Here is a 21,843-nt window from a genome sequence, read left to right on the forward strand (position 1 = left end):
TTGTATCATTGAAGGCTAAGCAATCCCAACAATGGCTGTTCACTTGGTGTGCAAGTTTATTTGAACAGGACAGAGAGGAGAGCTGTCTGGGAAGTGCAGGCATACAGGTGGGGCAGGAGCCAGGTGCCTAAAACTTGCCTTTCAGGCAACCAGTATATCAAGCCACTAGCTCTCATATACAGTTGTAGGGGTCCTCGCACGGGACTCCAAATTATGCAGGGTCCTCGCACGGGGCTCCAAATTATGTAGGGTCCTCGCACGGGCCGCCAAATAACGTAGGGATTTTACTCTACGAAACCGGGGCGCCAGTTAATGTTATGTAGCAGTATAACTGCGAAAGGTAATCAGTCTCAGAAAATTACTGTTATCAGAAATATCTAACCACAAATTTAGTATTTTAATTAATAATTAAAATAACCAATATTAATGATTAAACATACCGATAACCTGAAGGTTGGAAGTTCTTCGAAAGACTGCTTTAACTCGGCTCTCATGTCTATGTGACACCGGGGTTTAATAAAATATATTTATTAAACAACGTACAAACACAGAACAGATAAACTAACGGTAAGTTAGTAGGGGAAGTTAGTAGTAGGGTGTGTGTGTGTGTGTGTGTGTGTGTGTGTGCGCGTGCGAGCGCGCGTGTCCCTTGGACAAAGGAAAGGTAAATTGATTCACAAAAACAGTTAAGACTAAGCTAACACTGGCTACGCCTGAATGTTCGTTCTCTTACTGAGTCCATACGCATTGGATCCAAAAGACGTGCTGTCCTAATAGGAGCCGCGATGGTGCTGTGAATGTGTATCCTGGAGAGGTGCGCAAAGCTGGGGCGTTCCCGTCTTAGCCGCGCGTTGTTGTCTGGTCCGCTCGGTTGCTGGAAGGATGTTCCCTTTTCTGGGTGGAAAAGTTCGTTGCGGTTGTTCTTTGGTGAGCTTTGCAGGGCTAAACTGATGTAGCGTTCCGCGTACACCTGTTTCCACTCGCTATAGGCCACGAAGTTACCGCGAGGTAACTAGGTGTGTCCGTGGGCCTGGTAGTGAGCTGTGCAGCATTTAGCCTCTGTCCGAGTCTCGGAGGAGATGAGCTGAAGCGAATGGCCAAAAAGGGTGCGTCGAGAAGAAGGTGGAAGAGGAGAAGAGAAGAGAAGGAGAAAGATCCCGAGAACTTGTCTTGCTCTTATACGGGAAAGTTTATTGCTCCCGCCATTACGTGATTGGCTGAACCAAGCTAGACGTCATGCGGGGTGGACGTCGCGGAATTGTCCTGTGGGAATGTGGAAGTTGTAATTCCTACACAGTCCGGTCCATAAATATTGGGACATCGACACAATTCTCCTCTTTTTGGCTCTATACACCACCACAATGGATTTGAAATGAAACGAACAAGATGTGCTTTAACTGCAGACTGTCAGCTTTAATTTGAGGGTATTTACATCCGAATCAGGTGAACGGTGTAGGAATTACAACAGTTTGTATATGTGCCTCCCACTTTTTAAGGAACCAAACGTAATGGGACAAACTAACAATCATAAATCAAACTTTCACTTTTTAATACTTGGTTGCAAATCCTTTGCAGTCAATTACAGCCTGAAGTTTGGAACGCATAGACATCACCAGATGCTGGGTTTCATCCCTGGTGATGCTCTGCCAGGCCTCTACTGCAACTGTCTTCAGTTCCTGCTTGTTCTTGGGGCATTTTCCCTTCAGTTTTGTCTTCAGCAAGTGAAATGCATGTTCAATCGGATTCAGGTCAGGTGATTGACTTGGCCATTGCGTAACATTACACTTCTTTGCCTTAAAAAACTCTTTGGTTGCTTTTGCAGTATGCTTCGGGTCATTGTCCATCTGCACTGTGAAGCGCCGTCCAATGAGTTCTGAAGCATTTGGCTGAATATGAGCAGATAATATTGCCGAAACACTTCAGAATTCATCCTGCTGCTTTTGTCAGCAGTCACATCATCAATAAATACAAGGGAACCAGTTCCATTGGCAGCCATACATGCCCACGCCATGACACTACCACCACCATGCTTCACTGATGAGGTGGTATGTTTTGGATCATGAGCAGTTCCTTTCCTTCTCCATACTCTTCTCTTCCCATCATTCTGGTAGAAGTTTATCTTTGTCTCATCTGTCCATAGGATGTTGTTCCAGAACTGTAAAGGCTTTTTTAGATGTTATTTGGCAAACTCTAATCTGGTCTTCCTGTTTTTGAGGCTCACCAATGGTTTACATCTTCTGGTGAACCCTCTGTATTCACTCTGATGAAGTCTTCTCTTGATTGTTGACTTTGACACACATATACCTACCTCCTGGAGAGTGTTCTTGATCTGGCCAACTGTTGTGAAGGGTTTTTTCTTCACCAGGGAAAGAATTCTTCTGTCATCCACAGTTATTTTCCGTGGTCTCATTGGTGCGTTCTTTATTTTTAAGAATGTTCCAAACAGTTGATTTGGCCACACCTAATGTTTTTGCTATCTCTCTGATGGGTTTGTTTTGATTTTTCAGCCTAATGATGGCTTGCTTCACTGATAGTGACAGCTCTTTCGATCTCATATTGAGAGTTGACAGCAACAGATTCAAAATGCAAATAGCACACTTGAAATGAACTCTAGACCTTTTATCTGCTCCTTGTGAATGAGATAATGAGGGAATAACACACACCTGGCCATGGAACAGCTGAGCAGCCAATTGTCCCATTACTTTTGGTCACTTAAAAAGTGGGAGGCACATATAGAAACTGTTGTAATTCCTACACTGTTCACCTGATTTGGATGTAAATACCCTCGAATTTAAGCTGAAAGTCTGTAGTTAAAGCATATCTTGTTAGTTTCAGTTCAAATCCATTGTGGTGGTGTATAGAGCCAAAAAGAGGAGAATTTTGTCGATGTCCCAATATTTATGGACCTGACTATATAGCCACTGCTAAATTTTGCACACAAACCTATCATGCGGCAATGAGGATTATCCTCCGAACAAAATGTTTGGGTTTATTTGTGATGTTGATAAAAACAAGAACAGTTAACTTATCCAATACACTTCATTCAGACAAAGGGGTTCATAGTGCCTAATTTATGGTGCCTAATTTCCTGTGTTGTGAGAACACAATTTTATATTGTCTTTAATTGTTAAGGAAGCATACACCAGCTTTCTAGAGATCTGACCCACAGATGACTGAACAAACAGGTTATAAAATATTGATAGGAACAATTCTCAAGAAATTCTGCTCACATGCTCATCCTCAGAGATGCATCTATTACTGCAGGAAACTTTCTAAAATGTTGATGGTAAAATGATAGTGACAGTGAAGATAATAGTGATATGCTCCAAGAAAACCATTTTATTTAACATGTGGCAGTTATACAGTGAAAAAAGCATAAATAAGCACGTTTTTATTATTTATTTCCAAAAATAAGGTGCCAGAATATGAATATAATCTTCTTGCTAATATAATGATTGCCTTTCAAGAGAAATGTCATTAATTGAAATTCAGTTGAATTCAGTTTTATTTGTATAGTGCTTTTTACAGAAGACTGTCAGAAAGAGTATTATTTTTTTTTAACTGTAGGGAAGTTCACAGAAGTGTACTTCTCAGCAGACTCCCAAAAGGAAACAGACTGTGTTTACCATGCTGACACAGGCTTCATAAAGAGAAAGTGCTCGCCAAAATATTGTTACCATCATTGCGCAATTCCACCACCTCAGTGGAAGGAATTCTAATAGTACTTTACAAACCATGTTTTCCACACACAGTGTTTAGTGTTTTTAGAAAGCTGATGTTCTGGGAAACAGTTTGGTGTCATTGGTGGTGTGGTACAATAGGCACTGCTGCCTGCATGCCAGCAAGTAATAGATTATGTGCAATGTTCAGAATGTTTTTCCTCATTGCAAGGAATTCCAGTTGATAGCTCAGATACAATCCAATTGGAGAGTAGCAGAGCTATCAATGACAAAATATTGATAGCAGCATTTCCTCACCATTCACTCACACCTATGGGCAATTTAGACTCTCCAATCAGCCTAACCTGCATGTCTTTGGACTGTGGGAGGAAACCCACGCAAACACAGGGAGAACATGCAAACTCCACACAGAGGCCCTGGCCAACCGGGATTCAAACCCAGGACCTCCTTGCTGTGAGGCAGCAGTGCTACCCACTGCACCATCCGTGTCTGAGTTATCCAATGGAAATCCCTGCAATGAGGAAAAAAACATTACCCATTAGCTAATAGCAATTTGAATGACTCCACTACTGCGACATTTACGATCATTCTAGCGGCAGTATTTTTATTGTTATAGTTTTAGATGTGTGTTATAAACAAGGTAAGGGTATCTTTATTATCGTTATCAGGGCGTAAAACTGTGATAATGTTTTGATGTTGCTATAAACAATAAAAGTTCACGTACCCAAGATACATCATTTGGATGTAGATATAGTCCTATGAGCAAAATTTCACCCATGCCTAATTTCACGTGTGTGTGAATACACTTAGATATTGTCTTTCATTGAGGAGGAAGCATACCTCAGCTTTCTAGAGAACTGACCCACAAGCAACTGATCTTAGATAGGGAATTAAATGCTGCTAGTGTGCTTTCATGATCCCAGAGATATATGAGAGCATGTCTTTTACTTCAGGAATTTTGATGGCAAAGATAGTGTACATATTATGCATGGTATAGTGTAAAGTTTCTATTCTCAAGAATTGCTGCTTGCGTGCTTTCATGACCTGAGATACAGTGGTGTGAAAAAGTGTCCTGATTTTTTATTTTTTTGCATGTTTGTCACACTTAAATGTTTCAGATCATCAAACAAATTTAAATATTATTCAAAGACAACACAAGTAAACACAAAATGCAGTTTTTAAATGAAGGTTTTTATTATTATGGGAGAAAAAAATTCCAAACCTACATGGCCCTGTGTGAAAAAGTGATTGCCCCCCCTGTTAAAACATAACTTAACAGTGGTTTATCAAACCTGAGTTCAATTTCTCTAGCCACACCCAGGCCTGATTACTGCCACAACTGTTCTCAATCAAGAAATCACTTAAATAGGACCTGCCTGACAGTGAAGTGAAGTAGACCAAATGATCCTCAAAAGCTAGACATCATGCCAAGATCTAAAGAAATTCAGGAACAAATGAGAAAGAAAGTAATTGAGATCTATCAGTCTGGAAAAGGTTATAAAGCCATTTCTAAAGCTTTGGGACTCCAGCGAACGACAGTGAGAGGCATTATCCACAAATGATGAAATCATGGAACAGTGGTGAACCTTCCCAGGAGTGGCCTGCCAAGCAAAATTACCCCAAGAGCGCAGCGACGACTCATCCAAGAGGTCACAAAAGACCCCACAACAACATCCAAAGAACTGCAGGCCTCACTTGCCTCAGTTAAGGTCAGTGTTCATGACTCCACCATAAGAAAGAGACCTGGGCAAAAATGGCCTGCATAGCAGAGTTCCAAGACGAAAACCACTGCTGAGCAAAAAGAACATTAAGGCTCGTCTCAATTTTGCCAGAAAACATCTTGATGTTCCCCAAGACTTTTGGGAAAATACTCTGTGGTCTGACGAGACAAAAAGTTGAACTTTTTGGAAGGTGTGTGTCCCATTACATCTGGCGTAAAAGTAACACCTCATTTCAGAAAAAGAACATCATACCAACAGTAAAATATGGTGGTGGTAGTGTGATGGTCTGGGGCTGTTTTGCTGCTTCAGGACCTGGAAGACTTGTGGTGATAAATGGAACCATGAATTCTGCTGTCTACCAAAAAATCCTGAAGGAGAATGTCCGGCCATCTGTTCGTGACCTCAAGCTGAAACGAACTTGGGTTCTGCAGCAGGACAATGATCCAAAACACACCAGCAAGTCCACCTCTGAATGGCTGAAGAAAAACAAAATGAAGACTTTGGAGTGGCCTAGTCAAAGTCCTGACCTGAATCCTATTGAGATGCTGTGGCATGACCTTAAAAAGGTGGTCCATGCTCGAAAACCCTCCAATGTGGCTGAATTACAACAATTCTGCAAAGATGAGTCGGCCAAAATTCCTCCACAGCGCTGTAAGAGACTCATTGCAAGTTATCGCAAACGCTTGATTGCAGTTGTTGCTACTAAGGGTGGCCCAACCAGTTATTAGGTTTAGGGGGCAATCACTTTTTCACACAGGGCCATGTAGGTTTGGATTTTTTTTCTCCCTTAATAATAAAAACCTTAATTTAAAAACTGAATTTTGTGTTTACTTGTGTTGTCTTTGACTAATATTTAAAATTGTTTGATCTTTTTCACACAACTGTATCTCAAAAACATCAATGACCCACCTCCATTTTTGACAGTAGGTATGAAGTGCTTCTCCTTGTATGCATTCCTCTTTTGCCATCAAACACATTGATTTTGGCCTGACCATATCACTCTCTTCCAGACATACACATAATTCCACAACTCCAGATGCTTGGTTTTGTTTATTGTGCTCAGTAAGGGCTGTTGCATTACGTCCTCTTCCTGACAAGTTTCCAACTATTTCATGTTTTATTTCATGTCTATTTCATGTATTTATATTTACATTTCTGCAATGTATTCATACAATAATCTGACACTTTCATTACACTTGCTTGTTAATGCTGATAGCCTGTTCCTCCAATCAGCAAACTGTGTGGCTGCAATTCAATCTGTAAATCAGGCAGACACAGTGAGGAGTTCAGTTTCAGTTTTTGTTTGACTAAACATTGGCAAGATGCATTATCTAAGCAGCCATCACCATGGCATGACTGTTGGTGCCAGACGTGGTGGTTCCAGCATATCTGCCCTCTGCGTGCTAGAAAATAATCTTGGGTTTAGAGACTGGGACAATAAACTAAATATCCAGTGAGCAATGATTCTGTGGCTGAAAACACAAAAGGAGGTCAGTAGAGAGTGGACAGACTTGTTCAAGCTTACAAAAATGGTGCTCAACTAACAGCTTTTTACAACAATGGTGTGCAGAAGGGCATCTCTGAAGGCACATCACCTTGAAGCAGATGGGCTACAGCAGCAGAAGACCATGTAGAGTTCCGTGAACTAAGAACAGGAAGATGAGGCTACAGTGGACATATGATCACCAAAACCGGACAACCGAAGATTGAAAAACATTGCCTGGTCTGGCACATCTCAGTTTCTGCTGTGACAAGCAGATCGTTGAGTCAGAGTTTTGCATAAATGACATGAATCCTGTCTTGTGTCAACGGTGCAGGCTGCTGGTGGTGGTGTAATGGCGTGGGAAATGTTTTCTTGGCTCACGTAAGGCCCGGTAATCATTTGAATGCCACATCATTAATATATACATATCCTAATAATAAATAAGATCCCTTTGATGCACAGGCATGGCCCGCCTGTGCATTAAAGGGGTACTGAGGAGCCTATGCATCTAAGGGTTAAGAAGATCTTAGTTACAATTATCTGTTTATTTGATTGTCTGCACGTTTGTTTGTGGGGTTGGGTCTTTTCTTCTTCTGTTTCATGCAACTCCATCTGATGTTTTTTGAGTTAACCTTTTTCATTAATATTATTAGTTCTTTCATTATTCATCTCACGTAATAAGTGTTTGTGTGGGGGAGGAGGGTGTCAATGCAGAGGAGATGACTGGTAGCCAAGGGAAGGGGGTACTTTGGGAGGAACTTGTATACCAAAAGAAAATACTAAATACAAAAAGGAAACAAACAGGGTCATGTTGGCTGGTCATTCATGGCTGTGTGGGCCCAGGAATATGCAACTAAATAAGCAAACAGACATTGAAATGAAGAACAATTATTTAAAATTGTAAAGAATTGGAAACAAAAGATTTCTCATTTTTCATATTTTACATTTTTTCAATTTATTACAGTCTGGGCATTTGGCATCCTCACCAGGAATGCATATTTTTCTAGCTTCATTTTTTGCCCTTTATACGTGTTTGCACAAGGCAATCTCCTATACAAGACTTTTCAAATTGTTCCATCCATCTAGCCATTTCTTGCTGTAACTAATCAATATTCAGTATTTCAATGACATTACTATACGTATCTACTGAACAGAAATGTATTTAATTACTTAGCGATACTTACTTACTGTGGCGCCGCGAAGGGAAATTAGGGTGCTGTCCACCAGGCGGCAGCACCGGCCCTGCATACAGGTATGGCCACTTAGCTAATTAGTGAGCTACATAAGAGGTCTGTGGCTTATTCCAATCGCTTATTTTTCTCCTTTTATAATTTACTCACTACTGACCCGGAAATCGGCCTTTCTGTATTTCTGTAAGATCTTAAGAGTTAATAAAAGGTGGTAGGCCTACCCTTATTTTGAGTTTCTGTGTCTGTTCGCCACGTGATGTCAAGGCCCTCCCCACCCGGCATCAAATTACTTACTTCCTGAAGACAAGTATTTTCCTTCTTTTTTTTGTAGATAAGCATTTCCAGTGAATCTCAGAACAAATAAGCTAGATAAATGCAGTTCCAAAGAAGTCGATAATGCTCCACACAAACCACAGATGGATCTTTAACTTCACTTTACATAAAGTTCAAAAACACTACAAATGCTTTAAATTATTTTCTGTTGCAAGAATGCTTGAGAGCTTCTGGATTTTCTGCTTAATGCCCACTAGTCGCCACACAGAGTATAATATGCGTGAATAACAAACCGTCAGTAAAACACAGTCAGAATCAACAGGAGAACTCCTTCCGGTTCCTGATCGGCCTTTATAATTTATAAAATGCATTAAGCGGAAATCTTGCATGTCAAATATCTATTTGCCAAGACATAAATTGCATGAATGTGACTTTCTGGTGAGACTCACATGTGGACAACTGCGGCGTTTCAATCATAGCCTGTTCTTCTCCCTGTAAAACGAAGATTCACAAAGCTCACTGAGCATCGCCTGGAACCAGCTTCACCCAGGCATGTGTCATTTGCCATTCTTGGTTCTAACTTGCTGTTCTTTTCTTTTTGATAATATCCATCTTTAGATATGTCAGGCTAGCTTTGTGCCTTGTTGAAGGTTATAAACTGAAACAGCATCAACAAAAAATGTTTTCGTTTTGCCAAGAGACCGAGTGGGAGCATGTCTTTATGCCACCAACAAAAATGTAATTGGAACTAATGGTTAACCATCTTTAACAATTCCATGAAAAGAACTACTAGAAGTCTTATATTAACATAGGATAATATCACTTCAAACATACACAAGGCATATGAAATGAGAAGATTCACTCAGTGAGCACTTTATTAGGTATTCATTAGACATTTTCTTTTGCTTTCTTTTCTGCTGTAGCCTATCCACTTTTGATGCGTTGTGTGTTCTGAGATGCTCTCCTGCATACGACGGTTGTAATGTGTTATTTGTGTGACTGTCACCTTCCTATCAGCTTTGACCAGTCTGGCGCTTCTCCTCAGACTTCTCTCATTAATAACGTGTTTCTGCTGCAGAACTGCTGCTCACTGGATGTTTTCTGTTTTTTGCACCATTCTCTGCAAACTCTAGAGACTGTTGTGTGTGAAAATCCCAAGAGATCACCGGTTGATACTCAAACCAGCGTGTCCAGCACCAAAAATCATTCCAAGGCCAAGGACACTTAGATCACATTTCTTCCTCATTCTGACATTTAGTCTGAAAAAACAGCTGAACCTCTTGACCTGCATGCTTGCATGCATTTAGTTACTGCTACATGACTGGCTGACTCAATATTTGCATTAACAAGCTAGTGTACAGGCCTACCTCATAAATTGTGTATATTATGGAACTAAACTGTTAAAAAAAAAAAAAAAGGAAAGCTTAATCTCCACCTTTGTAACTATTAATGTAGATATAATTAGATATGTTCCACTTGGGTAGGATGTAAATTTCAATGATACATTTGGATATTTAGGCTCTATAGATGGGACTACAGAAGAGGTACATAACAGATTGGATTTTTCATACATTAATACTGGACCTTTAATCTCCTTGAAAGTACATCTTTGATTTCACATGGCCACCACTATACTTATTAACCAACTGGCTTGACAAAAAATGTCAAAACATTGCAAATTCAACAAGCACAGAACAAACAATTCAGATTTGCTTATCATTGCTCCCTAAAAAAATAAGGAAAAATTCAAACTTCTTTCTGTCCAAAAACAAAAAAAACTGTTAGAAAATAATCAGACACAATACATTGGGAATGGCTTTTATATAAAATTAGAACAATAAGATACAGGAACTGTTTTCATATATGTATATAAAAAAACATTACACACAAAGCAAAATAAACATGATTCTTTGAAAAAATAAGCAGAGTGTTTTAAGTTAGTAGATGAAATGCAAAAAGGCACTAATGTTGCTACATTCCAGTTTTAAGACATCAAACAAAGAGCAGGAAACATTTCTGTTAACAAGTACTACTTTGATACGCAGTACATAGTGCAGATCGCTGTTGCAACACATGATGTTTACACAGGCACGACATACCACTTAAGCTAGGTTTACAAAATAGCAAAAATGCAACTTGATTTAAAATTCGGTACGGCATTCAAACATACTTTCACTGGAATGATTAATGGAACCTGCACTCATTCAAATGTGGACACTGGATACATTTCATAACCATTTGGACTTGAGAAACATTTAAAAGTTTTCATAATGAAAAAATAACCTACATAATAAACATGTACAAGCACAGAACAGCACAGTAAAAGATCCAGCATCTGTTGGATATTTAGGAATGGTTCTTAAGCTCATTTTATCATACATATTTCTATCCTAAAATTGATGGAAGGTGGCATTTACAAATTGGATAGCTAATTAGACCTCACATAATTCTAAAATAATGACACCATTGTGAATGGAAGACAGTAAAAACTTAAGAAATATTTAGTGGAAGGCTCACTATGAGACAATGGTACGCTGTGTTTTAATTGTAAATTTTACGTTGACATTTGTAACAGAATTCCAAAACGTATAGAACATGTAGGCATTTTAACAGACATTTTGTGGCACTAGGACAATAAAACACTCACATAACGGCTTTGCTAACTTTGTTAGGCACCAATGCAAGTCGAAGACACAACACAATTTGTCTGAGACTGGAAAGATCATTTTGAAATAACAGGATGATACCCACAAATAAACCCATTTATTTTCTATAGGGAGTTTGTACTGTTCCTGAATGAATTTAGATACAGTATTAAAACGCAAATTTAATCCCATGAATCAACATTTCCACTGCAAACCATTTGTCCGTTTTGCACAGCACAAATAGTTGGAAGCAACGATAACAATTTGCCTGTTCTGCTCATTTTAAGCCCACGTTATCTACACTTTTTTTAAATGAACCTATTCTGGTTATTACATGGATTCGTTAGTTAATAAATTACATGCAAATATACTTTTCTGTACAATGTTATTTTAAGTCATCATTTGGCTCATTCTGTCACTTAAGCCAAATTGTTTGTTTTCATAGGCAGTTTGTGATTTACACATGGTTAAGGCAGCATTTCATTTATGATAATGATCCTAGTGTCAGATTCTAGAGAGAACTTTACTTTAATCCATTTCTCTGAAGGAGCAAGATAAGTCTCTAGCACATTGTTGAAACAATCTCTTCACTTACCAAGATTATGTACCAGCAAAACATAGTTTAAGGTAAACACTGCATTCCCTATAGTAACTACATGAATTAAAAAAATTCAGTCAAATGAATTTTACCCTGCCAATAACTAGTCAGCAAGTGTGGACTGTATGGACTATTAGGGGTTTAACCTTTAGTGTCACCTAATCTGTTTAGTGCATCTAATATTCTATCATTTTAAGAAAAAAAAAAAAAAGGAAAAAAAAAAAAGAGGGGGAAAAAAAAAGTGTCTGTACACATCTGAGATACAGTATGAACATGCAAGGATTCACCCTCCTCAACAAAAAAAAAAACCAAAAAAAAAAACCCAGCAACAATGTTGTATTCATTCACAAAGCCAGGAACCCAGGAGCAGCAGGCAGAAAGTCACTGGCCTCCAGTCAATTTCGGCCTGGAGTTTCAACCTTTAGTTTTTACGGATGTCAGCATAAACCACTGGCTCCATCTTGTGGAATGAGTTCGGGTTCTTGTTGCCTGAATGATCAAGCTGTGCATATATCACCGGGCCCTGACGAAGGAATGGGTGGGAGAAGGGGGTTATTATGAACAATCCCCCCCCCCCCTTTTTGTTGCATCAATAATATGGAGTTTCACCCATGTCTCAATGTCTACCACACAAAAAGAAAGTTGGAACAATAAGCCCATGCTATAGACTGTGCTAAAGTTTGGCACTGTGCATATTCAGACAGCAGTTACGTTTATGCACAAAATGTGCAGCCCAAGATGTGCAACACAACAACAGGGCCTTATCTTGGCCATCTACAGCACCTTCATAGACCTGTCCCAACATGTTACTGAACTCAGCATGGAAGGTGGGGATACCGACTTGCTCTTTCGTGTACATCCTGAAGAACAATTCAAACCACTGAGAATGTAGCATAACATGCACGCACTCGTTTCAATGCGAATGCCATTTTCTTTAATGGGCAGTTGTTTGCGTACACTCCTGACTCCTACCTGAACTGGGGCGGATGGACTGCTACACCTGGAGCCCTCCGAGCTGGACTCTGCTTTCTTCCCCAGCCGCGGTGGTTGCGAACTGCTACTCTCGGTTGAGGTGCAGCTTTATTTTAGTTTATTTTTTATGTTTTGTTGGGTGGGTACGGGGTTTGGGGATTCGCATTTTAATTTTGTGGTCAACAGGAGGCGGGCAAGCAAGCATTGGCGACAGGTAAATGGCACACAGACAAACAGACAAAAACAGAAACAGAGACAGGTAATGAAAGGTGAACACAATGACATTTCACATACTCTATGACATGGGAGATTTTTTTCAGCAACACGTCACTACCGGTTACTTGAATGGCTGAACATTAAAACTGAAACATTGAATCATTAACACTAAAACAAGGCAAGCACAGGGATACAAAGAATTATTGAAAAGAATGAATGGATAAGTCACATTTATTCCTAACATTTGGTTGTGGAAAACATTTGCTCACTGTTCACTATGTGTGCAGGGATGCGCAATATGTAAATTCTAGGGCCAATATCAATAGCTGACATTTACCAGGCCTTATAGCCAGACATCGTTAACGTGGCATTACTTTATTTTTGCATAAATGCAAACTTCTGCCACATTTCCACATTCACGGGCAAAGATGAGCACAGACATGACGATATGAAGGAGGTAACTCACTGTAATCTAATATTTAAACCTGCTTACTTTATTATTAAGCACAGAGTATATGGAGCTACTGATTCTCTGCATAGATTTACCTGCTAATTTTTTATACATGCTATACATGAAACTAGTCACTTCTTTGGCACATAAATTGTACCATACTGCTCAATCATATTGGTCATAATATGATCTTAATATATAACTCATTATCAACCAATAACAATATGAGTTTGATCTTATTGTGCATCCCCATTTTCAAACTACAATGAGTCTGAAGGTGTCTTAGTACCTCACAGTTTAAGCCTTAAGCCTGGATTACGTTGTACAAACACCATAAACCAAAGCTAACATACAAATGCAAATTATAGTCTTAGGGGAAAATTGCACCTCTAATCATTCCAAGAGTTAGACTTTATTGTTGGTGTACTGACTGCAACATTTTTGTGGCAGCAGGCAAAGGTGGAAGGATTTCATTTAAGAGTTGTCATTATTAATCACGTTATGACCAAAACCTACTTTCCATCACCTGACACAGTACCTGAGAATCCCAACCGAAACAACAGATGCTGTATAGTTAACCCTGTCCTTACAAGTTTTAACATCACTTGGAAATGTATACCTTACATTCTGCAATCACTTAGGAAACCTTTCAATCATTTCCATTTAATCAATCCAAATTTTGACAACTTCCATTACCCCAGGTTCCATATATACAATGGGAAAATGGTGAAAGCACAGAGATTAAAGACAAACAGTGGAGAACATGAAATGTATTGTTAGTTTCGGCAGACAAGATGGTCAGACAATGCAATTAGTATTAGATGAATAGCCAAGCTCAGCATTGCACTTTTTAAGCACCAAATTAGGCTTTTATGGGAAAAGCTACTATATGTACATCCTTTACAACTTGTGTGTGACAAATTACCCCTCCAGTCCCATTAAAACCAATGATAAAAATGAAAGAACCGCAATATCTAATACCAATTCCACTCTTAATTGAGTCTTTCAACTCAGTGCTACTGAAAAGGGGAGTGACATTCATTTTCAGTGTTCTGAGAAGATCATATGCAAATGTACTTAAGTACAAGACTTCATAAACAAATTGAGGACAAATTTCTGATAAGTCTAGATTGAAGCCTACGAGCACAATAGCACATTGTTCCATGCTATTTTCATTCATTACCTTCAAAAAGGAATATTCTGTTCCACAAGTTTTCACCAAATGCTGATTTTTCAAAATCTGAATCTACCATTCTAAAACTAAAAAATGGTAGTTACTTAATGGCACACAGCAATCTTTGGCTGCAAAACCATGCTTTTGAACAACAGCATCACACTATTCAGATGGCTTGAAGAGTTTCCTGTTCCCTTCAAAGAGATAGATATTGGCTGAAACCCAACTGAAGATTTCAGACACATAGTAGTTAGCCTCTCCCATGCAATAGTACACAATACAGACTATTGCAATGCAATGTTAGGGGATTAAAGGAGGAAGCTACTGCCACTTCATGCACAAAAACCAGAAAATTCAAATTCATAGTATTATAATAAGCTTAAACACATTCAAACTTCCAACACACATTTTAGTAGCAAAAACGATGTGGTTAAATCCTGCAGAAAGGCAGACATCACCTCGAAGGAAAATGCCTTTTGAAAAGTGTTTTCAGAGCAGAAAGGCACAGTGCCAACATAAACCTACGTTACATGCAAAAAAACACCCAGCAATAAGGTCAGCAGCTCAGCCTGGGCTTTGTTAATGCAATGTTGACATACACCTGGGGGATACAGGTGAAGAGTTTACATTTACAGAGTTACTCTATCGCAGCAAATAACTGAAATTCATGGAACCAACCCACAAACACAATAGGAAAAGCCAGTCACTTTGCAAAGCATCAATATGGCCTCTGCTGAGCAGGTCAATGCACTTTTGCCATTGCAAAGACAATGTATTTTTTCATTTAAATGGCTTTTCCCATAGTAATGTGTTGTTCAGACCAAACAGAAAAAGCACTCCAAATCCAATTCCACTTCAGCTTCTTAGTGTTCTTGTGCATTTCTAATGATTGCATGAGCTTCATTTAATTGTGAATATTTAATAATAAATAATATCAACTTACGGGGAATGGTAAAGTGGCTTTTTTTCAATGTACCCAATGTTCAACAATTCTAACCCTTGACACTAAACAAATTCCCAAGATGACAAGTCAACATACCATTGGTATGTTAAGTAGCCAAATGGTATGTTAACCTACCATTACTTTCCGGTACTTATGGAAACAGAATTGCACCTTTGGCTTAAACTGTTATGTGTAAAAGTTAGTCTCTTCAACAACACTCTTTATTTTTTAGATGACATCCACAGTTAATGAGCATACACCAATCAGCCACAATATTAAAACATAGTCGAAAGCGTTTTTAATCATGAAGAAACTGGTTTAAGCAGGTGCTTTTGATGTTGTGGCTGATCGGTATATCTCACCCACGCTCTCCCACTTCCTCTCAAAAAGTAGATTGATTTGTTGCTAGTGTAATAGATTAAATCTAGCAACAAAGTCAGTAAATAGGTAACACTGAATGAAGCCACTTGTACCTCAGTTAGTTCAGACATGACTAGACAAAACTCGAGAGTGACTGCATCACCTGCAGCACTTGTTGCCCTTATGAGTATGAGCTTGCCCTAAACATGCAACTAGAATTACTGTGAGTAAGGTTACAGTGGTAATTATTAGCTAGTTGCAATACAATGATGACAGAGCTCAATAACTAATTCTCAGATAGCTGGCTCCCAGACTATACTAATGCACAGCTAGCAGTTCAGCTAAAGGACACACAAGACCAGGGAGTGCTACTGGAGGGTTTTAAATGCCCATGATCAGTTGTGGTCACTATTATTAATAATAATAATAATAATAATAATACTTGTAAAAATGATGACCGATCAGAGAGCGTAGTGGGGTCACCCTGAATAATGCGCAAGACTGTTGCTTTTGGAATGACATTCCAAATTAGCAAATTGCAGTTTTACATTTTTTTCTAAATTCTCACACCCATATTAAACACCCACAAGTATGAAACACATCTGGCCAAACTACTATTTGACTGACCATTTAAATTTGAACTGTACCAGTTTCTTTAGGCCAACTATTAACAAGCAGTCAAATTCAAACAAGAGGCAATGTCCACATTGAATTAAAATGACAAACATGACTGCATTTATGACCAAACAGTTCTTTTGGGAACCAGCATTTAAAACTACTTTAATATCTGAACAAACAGTGTTTATTCAACCCACTGCCTATTACAAGTGAAAAACAAGCACAGCTGTAAATGAAAAAACCCTGTGAGTGAGACCTACCCATCGTAGCCGTTATTGGACTCTTGCCTCCTTATTATTAAGTAGGTGACAACTGTGATGAGTATTAGACCGATGATGGCGCCGATAACAGCTCCAACAATAACCGCCGTGTTGGTTTGAGGAAGAGCTTCTGGAATACAAAATGAAACTACTAACCCTCTGGATGCGACACAGAGATTGGCACACATTACTCCTTTAAAACGTACTGTACTGAAATCAGACACCAACAAATACACAATGATAAATCTCTCAACTAACACAGAAAAACATAAGTGTGTGTGTGTGCGCGTGTGTGTCTGTGTGTGTGTTCATTTGTGCCTTTTGAATGGAGAACTCAGAGAAGGTTTCAAATGATCTTAAAATCTAAATTAAAAGGCCTTGAGAAACTATTGTGGTATGGACTATAAATAATCCATACCACTACTCGGACCTTTATAAGCACACAACAGCCATAACACATAAATAATGTATAGCCATTTAACCAACACATCAGATAAAAGACAACATAGGGCTTAATCAAAACATACTGAAGCGGAAAGTTGGAACGACACCGAGTAGGCCTATATGCATAAGTATCCTGGTTTTCCAGGATCACAGGAGTGCGCCAATGACCCATGAATCAACCCAATCGCTGGCACCCACCCCTTCAGCCAAGACCAGGAGACAATACTGAACAAGTTTACGGAATTACCTTTCACTACTACCCGTAGCTGTGTGCGTGCAGGCATCACCTCAAAGTCAGGGGGATTCTTCACATCGCAGGCATACGTGCCATTGTCGCTGAACTGCATTTTGGTCAGTTTTATTGATGCGTCTTTCTTGTTGAGGTCTCCGATCCATTCCACCCTTTCCTTAAACTGGTTGTTGGTGGAAAGATAAGCCTTTCCAGAAGAATAATGGAAGATCTTAAGAGGAAAAGAGTGGGGTGTAGGCAGAAACACAGGTTAGACGATACTTGTGAGCAGAATTCAAATGCTGAATAGAAGTGAAACAATTATTTATTGGAAAAACAAACACTGATCGAAAAACAATTGAGGGGAAAAAACACATTGTAAAACACTTCTGGTTTGGTTCATCCCTGCTGTGAACATCCTGCCAAATCATGCTACATGCAAGAAGCAGACTAGAAATGCTTAAAAAAATAATTTTGTGACTAAAATGTCAGGCTTTTGTTTACTATATAATTGGAGGAGTAACTCATAGCAATCTATGATATCTTCGTAATTATATTGTTAGAATAAATTGGGAGGAGAAAAATAAGGTCATCCAAAAATATGTGGAAATCTGTTCTGTCTGCAGATTGCCAAATGCATTTCTTCTCTCCTATCATACACACAGTTGTAGGGTGGGCCCCATTCATTATTGCTGAGATAAGCTGACCACTTCTCTCAGGAGAGAGGAAATGGGAGGATATCACACACTCATCGCCAGCCAGAGCAGGAGGGAACATTCAAATAAACAAGACTCAAAAATAGTACTACATTCTGGATCTGTGCGTGGGGGGGGGTATATTCCCAAAAAGCAACATACAGTGAAAAGTTCACTAAGCTAATGTAGGCCAACTGAAATTACAGCAACGTGGCACTCATGCTGTACATGACAATTGTTTCCCAGACTTCCCAAAACGTTCATACACTGTATGTGGCTTCAGCTCAGACCATAACGTACTCCTCACTCAGTCGGACTGCAGAGGATTCATGCACATTCTCAAACAGCAATAAGTTTACTACCTAAGCTACTTTATACACACCTCTAAAAATACAAAACAAAAATAGTACTTCAGAGTTGTGCAAAATGAAAGGAAACTAAATGATAAAAGGTTTCGTTTAGTGTAAAATGCTGCATGATTCTGAATGCTGCCCCCGTGATGCAGTTGAAGGCTCAAATAAAGGAATGAAACCAGGCCTTAAATGTCCTTATATTTTAGTTTCCGTTTACCACATCTAACAGGAAATTGAAATAGACATTCAGTTTGCTGGACAAAGCCTGAAATGAACCCAAGTATACGTAGATATTATGCATACACTACCATGAACCCACCTAACAAGGCTACATTTTTATTCATACCTGATAAGTCCAAGCAAGCATTTATCATGAATTTTGCGTGGTGTTAAGTAACTCAAGAGTGAATTTACAAGGTACTTTCTGTCATAGTGACTGGTAACTACAGATGTCTATATATTGAGATACTAATGGCATACTTATTTTGGCAAAAAAAATTAAATAAAGGACAGAACCCTCAAGAGGAGGGCATTTGATTAAAATGGTAAGCTTGTAAGGGTGAAAATTGTACAAATGTGTGTTCTATACAGGAAAAATGTGAATGGAGTGAAAGATTTTCCTGTAAGAGGGAATGAAAGGTAGATGCCTTACAGTGGCCGGGGAATCATTCGATCCCTCAGCAAGAAACGTCCAGGACACAGATGCTGCACTGCTGATAACCTCCTTTGATTGAAAAGTGCACCTGAGAACCCCCGTGGTTCCATTCTCCACCATCACCTCTCCTGGCGTGAACACATCAATAGCAGTGGCTGGGAATGTACCTGTGTACATAAAAACAACACACTTAATGGTTTTACCTGGAGTGTGTGTGATAAAAATAAACAGTGATTTGATCTGTATACCCTTAACTGCACAAACAATGAGCATCATAATTGGTGGTCTATTTGCAGTGTTAGTACAGTAACGGTCGCTGCGATTACAATGGCGCTCTGCAAACTCAAAGTACTTATGCCAGATGCCCCAGGGTTGTTTATTAGCATTCCTTTACAGCACTGTGTCGCACTGTTGCATGCCATGCAACCAACAGTGAGATGCAGCGGAACTTTCCATTTCACCTCTAGGGCTTCATCAAGACCGACCACGAAATAGGCTAGGCTACACCTCACGCAAACAGCCACTTTGTGACCTGAAAAAGTTATAATCATCTTCTGGAAAAAAACAGGTTTATCGCAAGCCTTGCAACTTGACTTGCCTGTACAAAACTGAAGCCACAGCCCTACATAGAACACCCCCTATAGGGAGCGTAACATCATTCCCCAAAATCACTATCTGACTGAAGTTTTCCCTATGATGTCTGCTCCTTTTGAATATTTTCCCCACCAAAAAAAAGTACCGGATGAGTAAGCTGAGAGGAAGTAGGCAGCAGGAGTGAAAAACATGCTGATGCAGCACAGAACAAACAGCTTTTTTTCCACAACTAGCTTTTCAGCTGTTGCCACTCAAAAATAAAGTACTCAGGAAAGACTATAGTAAAATGAATTTGCACACTCATATATAAATAAGTTGGTTATACAACCAACATACAGACAAAGTTGCCATGCAATGCTCAAATGTGACTAGCAGCATAAAGACTTATTGTGCATTTTTGACATTAACTTGTTATTGTGCCCGTTGGAAAAAAAGAGGAAACAGCGAAGAGGAATATAAAATATCCTAAATATGTTTGTCATATGTTTAACAAAAAAACAACCAAAGGAATATAAAAAGGAAGCCATGTTTACTTTCAGATTGGTTATGTCAAGAGAACGCAAAAAGTGAATTAAAATGTGTTGCTTCTTGAGAACTTCAAAAGACGTCATACAACACGGTCAACGACGAACAAACCCCTGTAAAGCTCTTCTTTAATCTCCAAAATTAAGAAAAAATGGTTAGCCTCTGAAATACTGAACCGACATCACCACCCTAGGTGGTATAAGTTTAACGCTGCATTTCAAGCCACGATTGGATAATGTGCAACCCAAGTGAATACAAGGTTATGTGAAATACAAGGTTATGTGAAAGTTTGACCATAGACAGACAGGTTATTAAAAAGTTGACGTGATGACACAAAAGTTGCCATTCTAAGTAGCGTACCACAACTCGAAAGTCTATAACAATCGGGGTGAGTATCCCTGACATATGACATGATCTTGGTCAGCCAACAAAAACCTAATCTTCAAAGCGTTAAGGTACAAGATGTTCAGAAGAATCATGTTTCACACACTTGTGGCTGGCATTGATATGCAATACGTGAAACGTAACGATGAATAAATTAAAATAGTCCAATTCTAACACAAAAAATTCCAAAACATGTTTCTCACGCAGAAAGTAATCTTATATTGACCACAAATTAATCGATACGTGCAGAGGAAGAACATAAATATGACGACCTGCTAGAAAACCTAAATGTTATCACCTAAGAATAGTAACGTTAGCTAGAAATGTAGTAAACTATCAAAGGCGAAACAGGTAGCTAAGTTAACCGTTAGCTAGCTAACATTAGCAACGTGATAAAATTGCTAACCTGGTAAGATTACTGATCACGTAGCTACAAATTAAACTACGCCTCAAACGCATAGAACCCGTTCGCTTACTTTCAGGTTAAAATATTATTTACGATCTATTTAGCTAAATTAGTAGATTAGCCTACACAGACTGCCTAGCTAACGTTAAGTGGCTGGATGGCTTCCTCATCCCGTCCCGTATGCTCAAATGCTTCTTGTGTCCTCAAAAACAGGATAAATCTAAGATCTTACCGAAAAATAGAAGTAAAGCATATCCAATGAATATGGCATAGAAACGCGACATATCTTTTAGTCTTATCACCATTCTTTGATGTATATTATGAATAAAATGAGCTTTTTTTGTTGCGCTTGTTTGCTATATTCGTTAACGTCGTCCCTCGTCCCCTTCCTGCATTTCCACAGGAAGACTCGCCTCTTACCTATCTCAGCTCTTCAATTGGTGCGTGGGGTAAGGCTGGTTCAAGCCTAGAGGCAGGTACACACGTCAATCAAATCCACATTTTGGTTTCTCCCCCCCCCCCCCTCGCTCTTTTAGGGTGCGGATGTGGGTTACTCTTTCGCATGTTTACAGGTTAGCTAGGCGGTTTGTGATTTGGTTCATTAGAACACTGAACCACTGCGGTGTGTGTGTGATTGGTTGTCGGCACGGTGTCGCAACAGACATTTCCACTATTTCAGTTTCGCTAGCTGTGAAACAGTACTAGACTAGCGACCCACGCCGATGTTACGAGTTACACAATATTTCACAATACATAAGGAAATATATCCATTCTATTATGTTGAAATGTGTTGCAGTTTTAAAAATGCTTCCAGCCTCAATTAATAAATGTGACTGACTACCAGCTAGTTAGTATCCAATACAAATGTAAATGAAGCGCCAAACATGTGTTTTCTGCACCTCTTCTATGAGAGCATTTAACTAATGTAGCTTGCTAGCATATCAGTGCAGTGTCGTTGTCCTGAGGAATCGTTA

General features: G+C 39.2%; 1 protein-coding gene across 3 annotated transcripts; it reads right to left on the reverse strand.

Annotated features, from left to right (window-relative positions):
• Window positions 1-10,151: 10,151 nt before the first annotated feature.
• On the reverse strand, window positions 10,152-21,284 carry mpzl1l (myelin protein zero-like 1 like). Of its 3 annotated transcripts, XM_061249135.1 has the most exons (6): window positions 21,102-21,284; window positions 18,958-19,127; window positions 17,276-17,489; window positions 16,585-16,714; window positions 12,563-12,668; window positions 10,152-12,113 (listed from the first exon to the last, which is right to left on the reverse strand). In XM_061249135.1, exons 1-6 carry the CDS (start codon window positions 21,172-21,174, stop codon window positions 12,012-12,014), a joined length of 795 nt encoding a protein of 264 aa, XP_061105119.1. In that variant the 5' UTR covers window positions 21,175-21,284; the 3' UTR covers window positions 10,152-12,011. The 3 variants fall into 3 exon arrangements, with proteins under 3 accessions (XP_061105119.1, XP_061105120.1, XP_061105118.1); XM_061249136.1 differs by lacking the exon at window positions 12,563-12,668; XM_061249134.1 differs by having other exon boundaries at window positions 10,152-12,668.
• Between the last annotated feature and the right edge of the window lie 559 nt (window positions 21,285-21,843).

Source organism: Conger conger, chromosome 7 (genome assembly GCF_963514075.1).
Source record: "Conger conger chromosome 7, fConCon1.1, whole genome shotgun sequence".
Taxonomy (NCBI): Eukaryota; Metazoa; Chordata; class Actinopteri; order Anguilliformes; family Congridae; genus Conger; species Conger conger.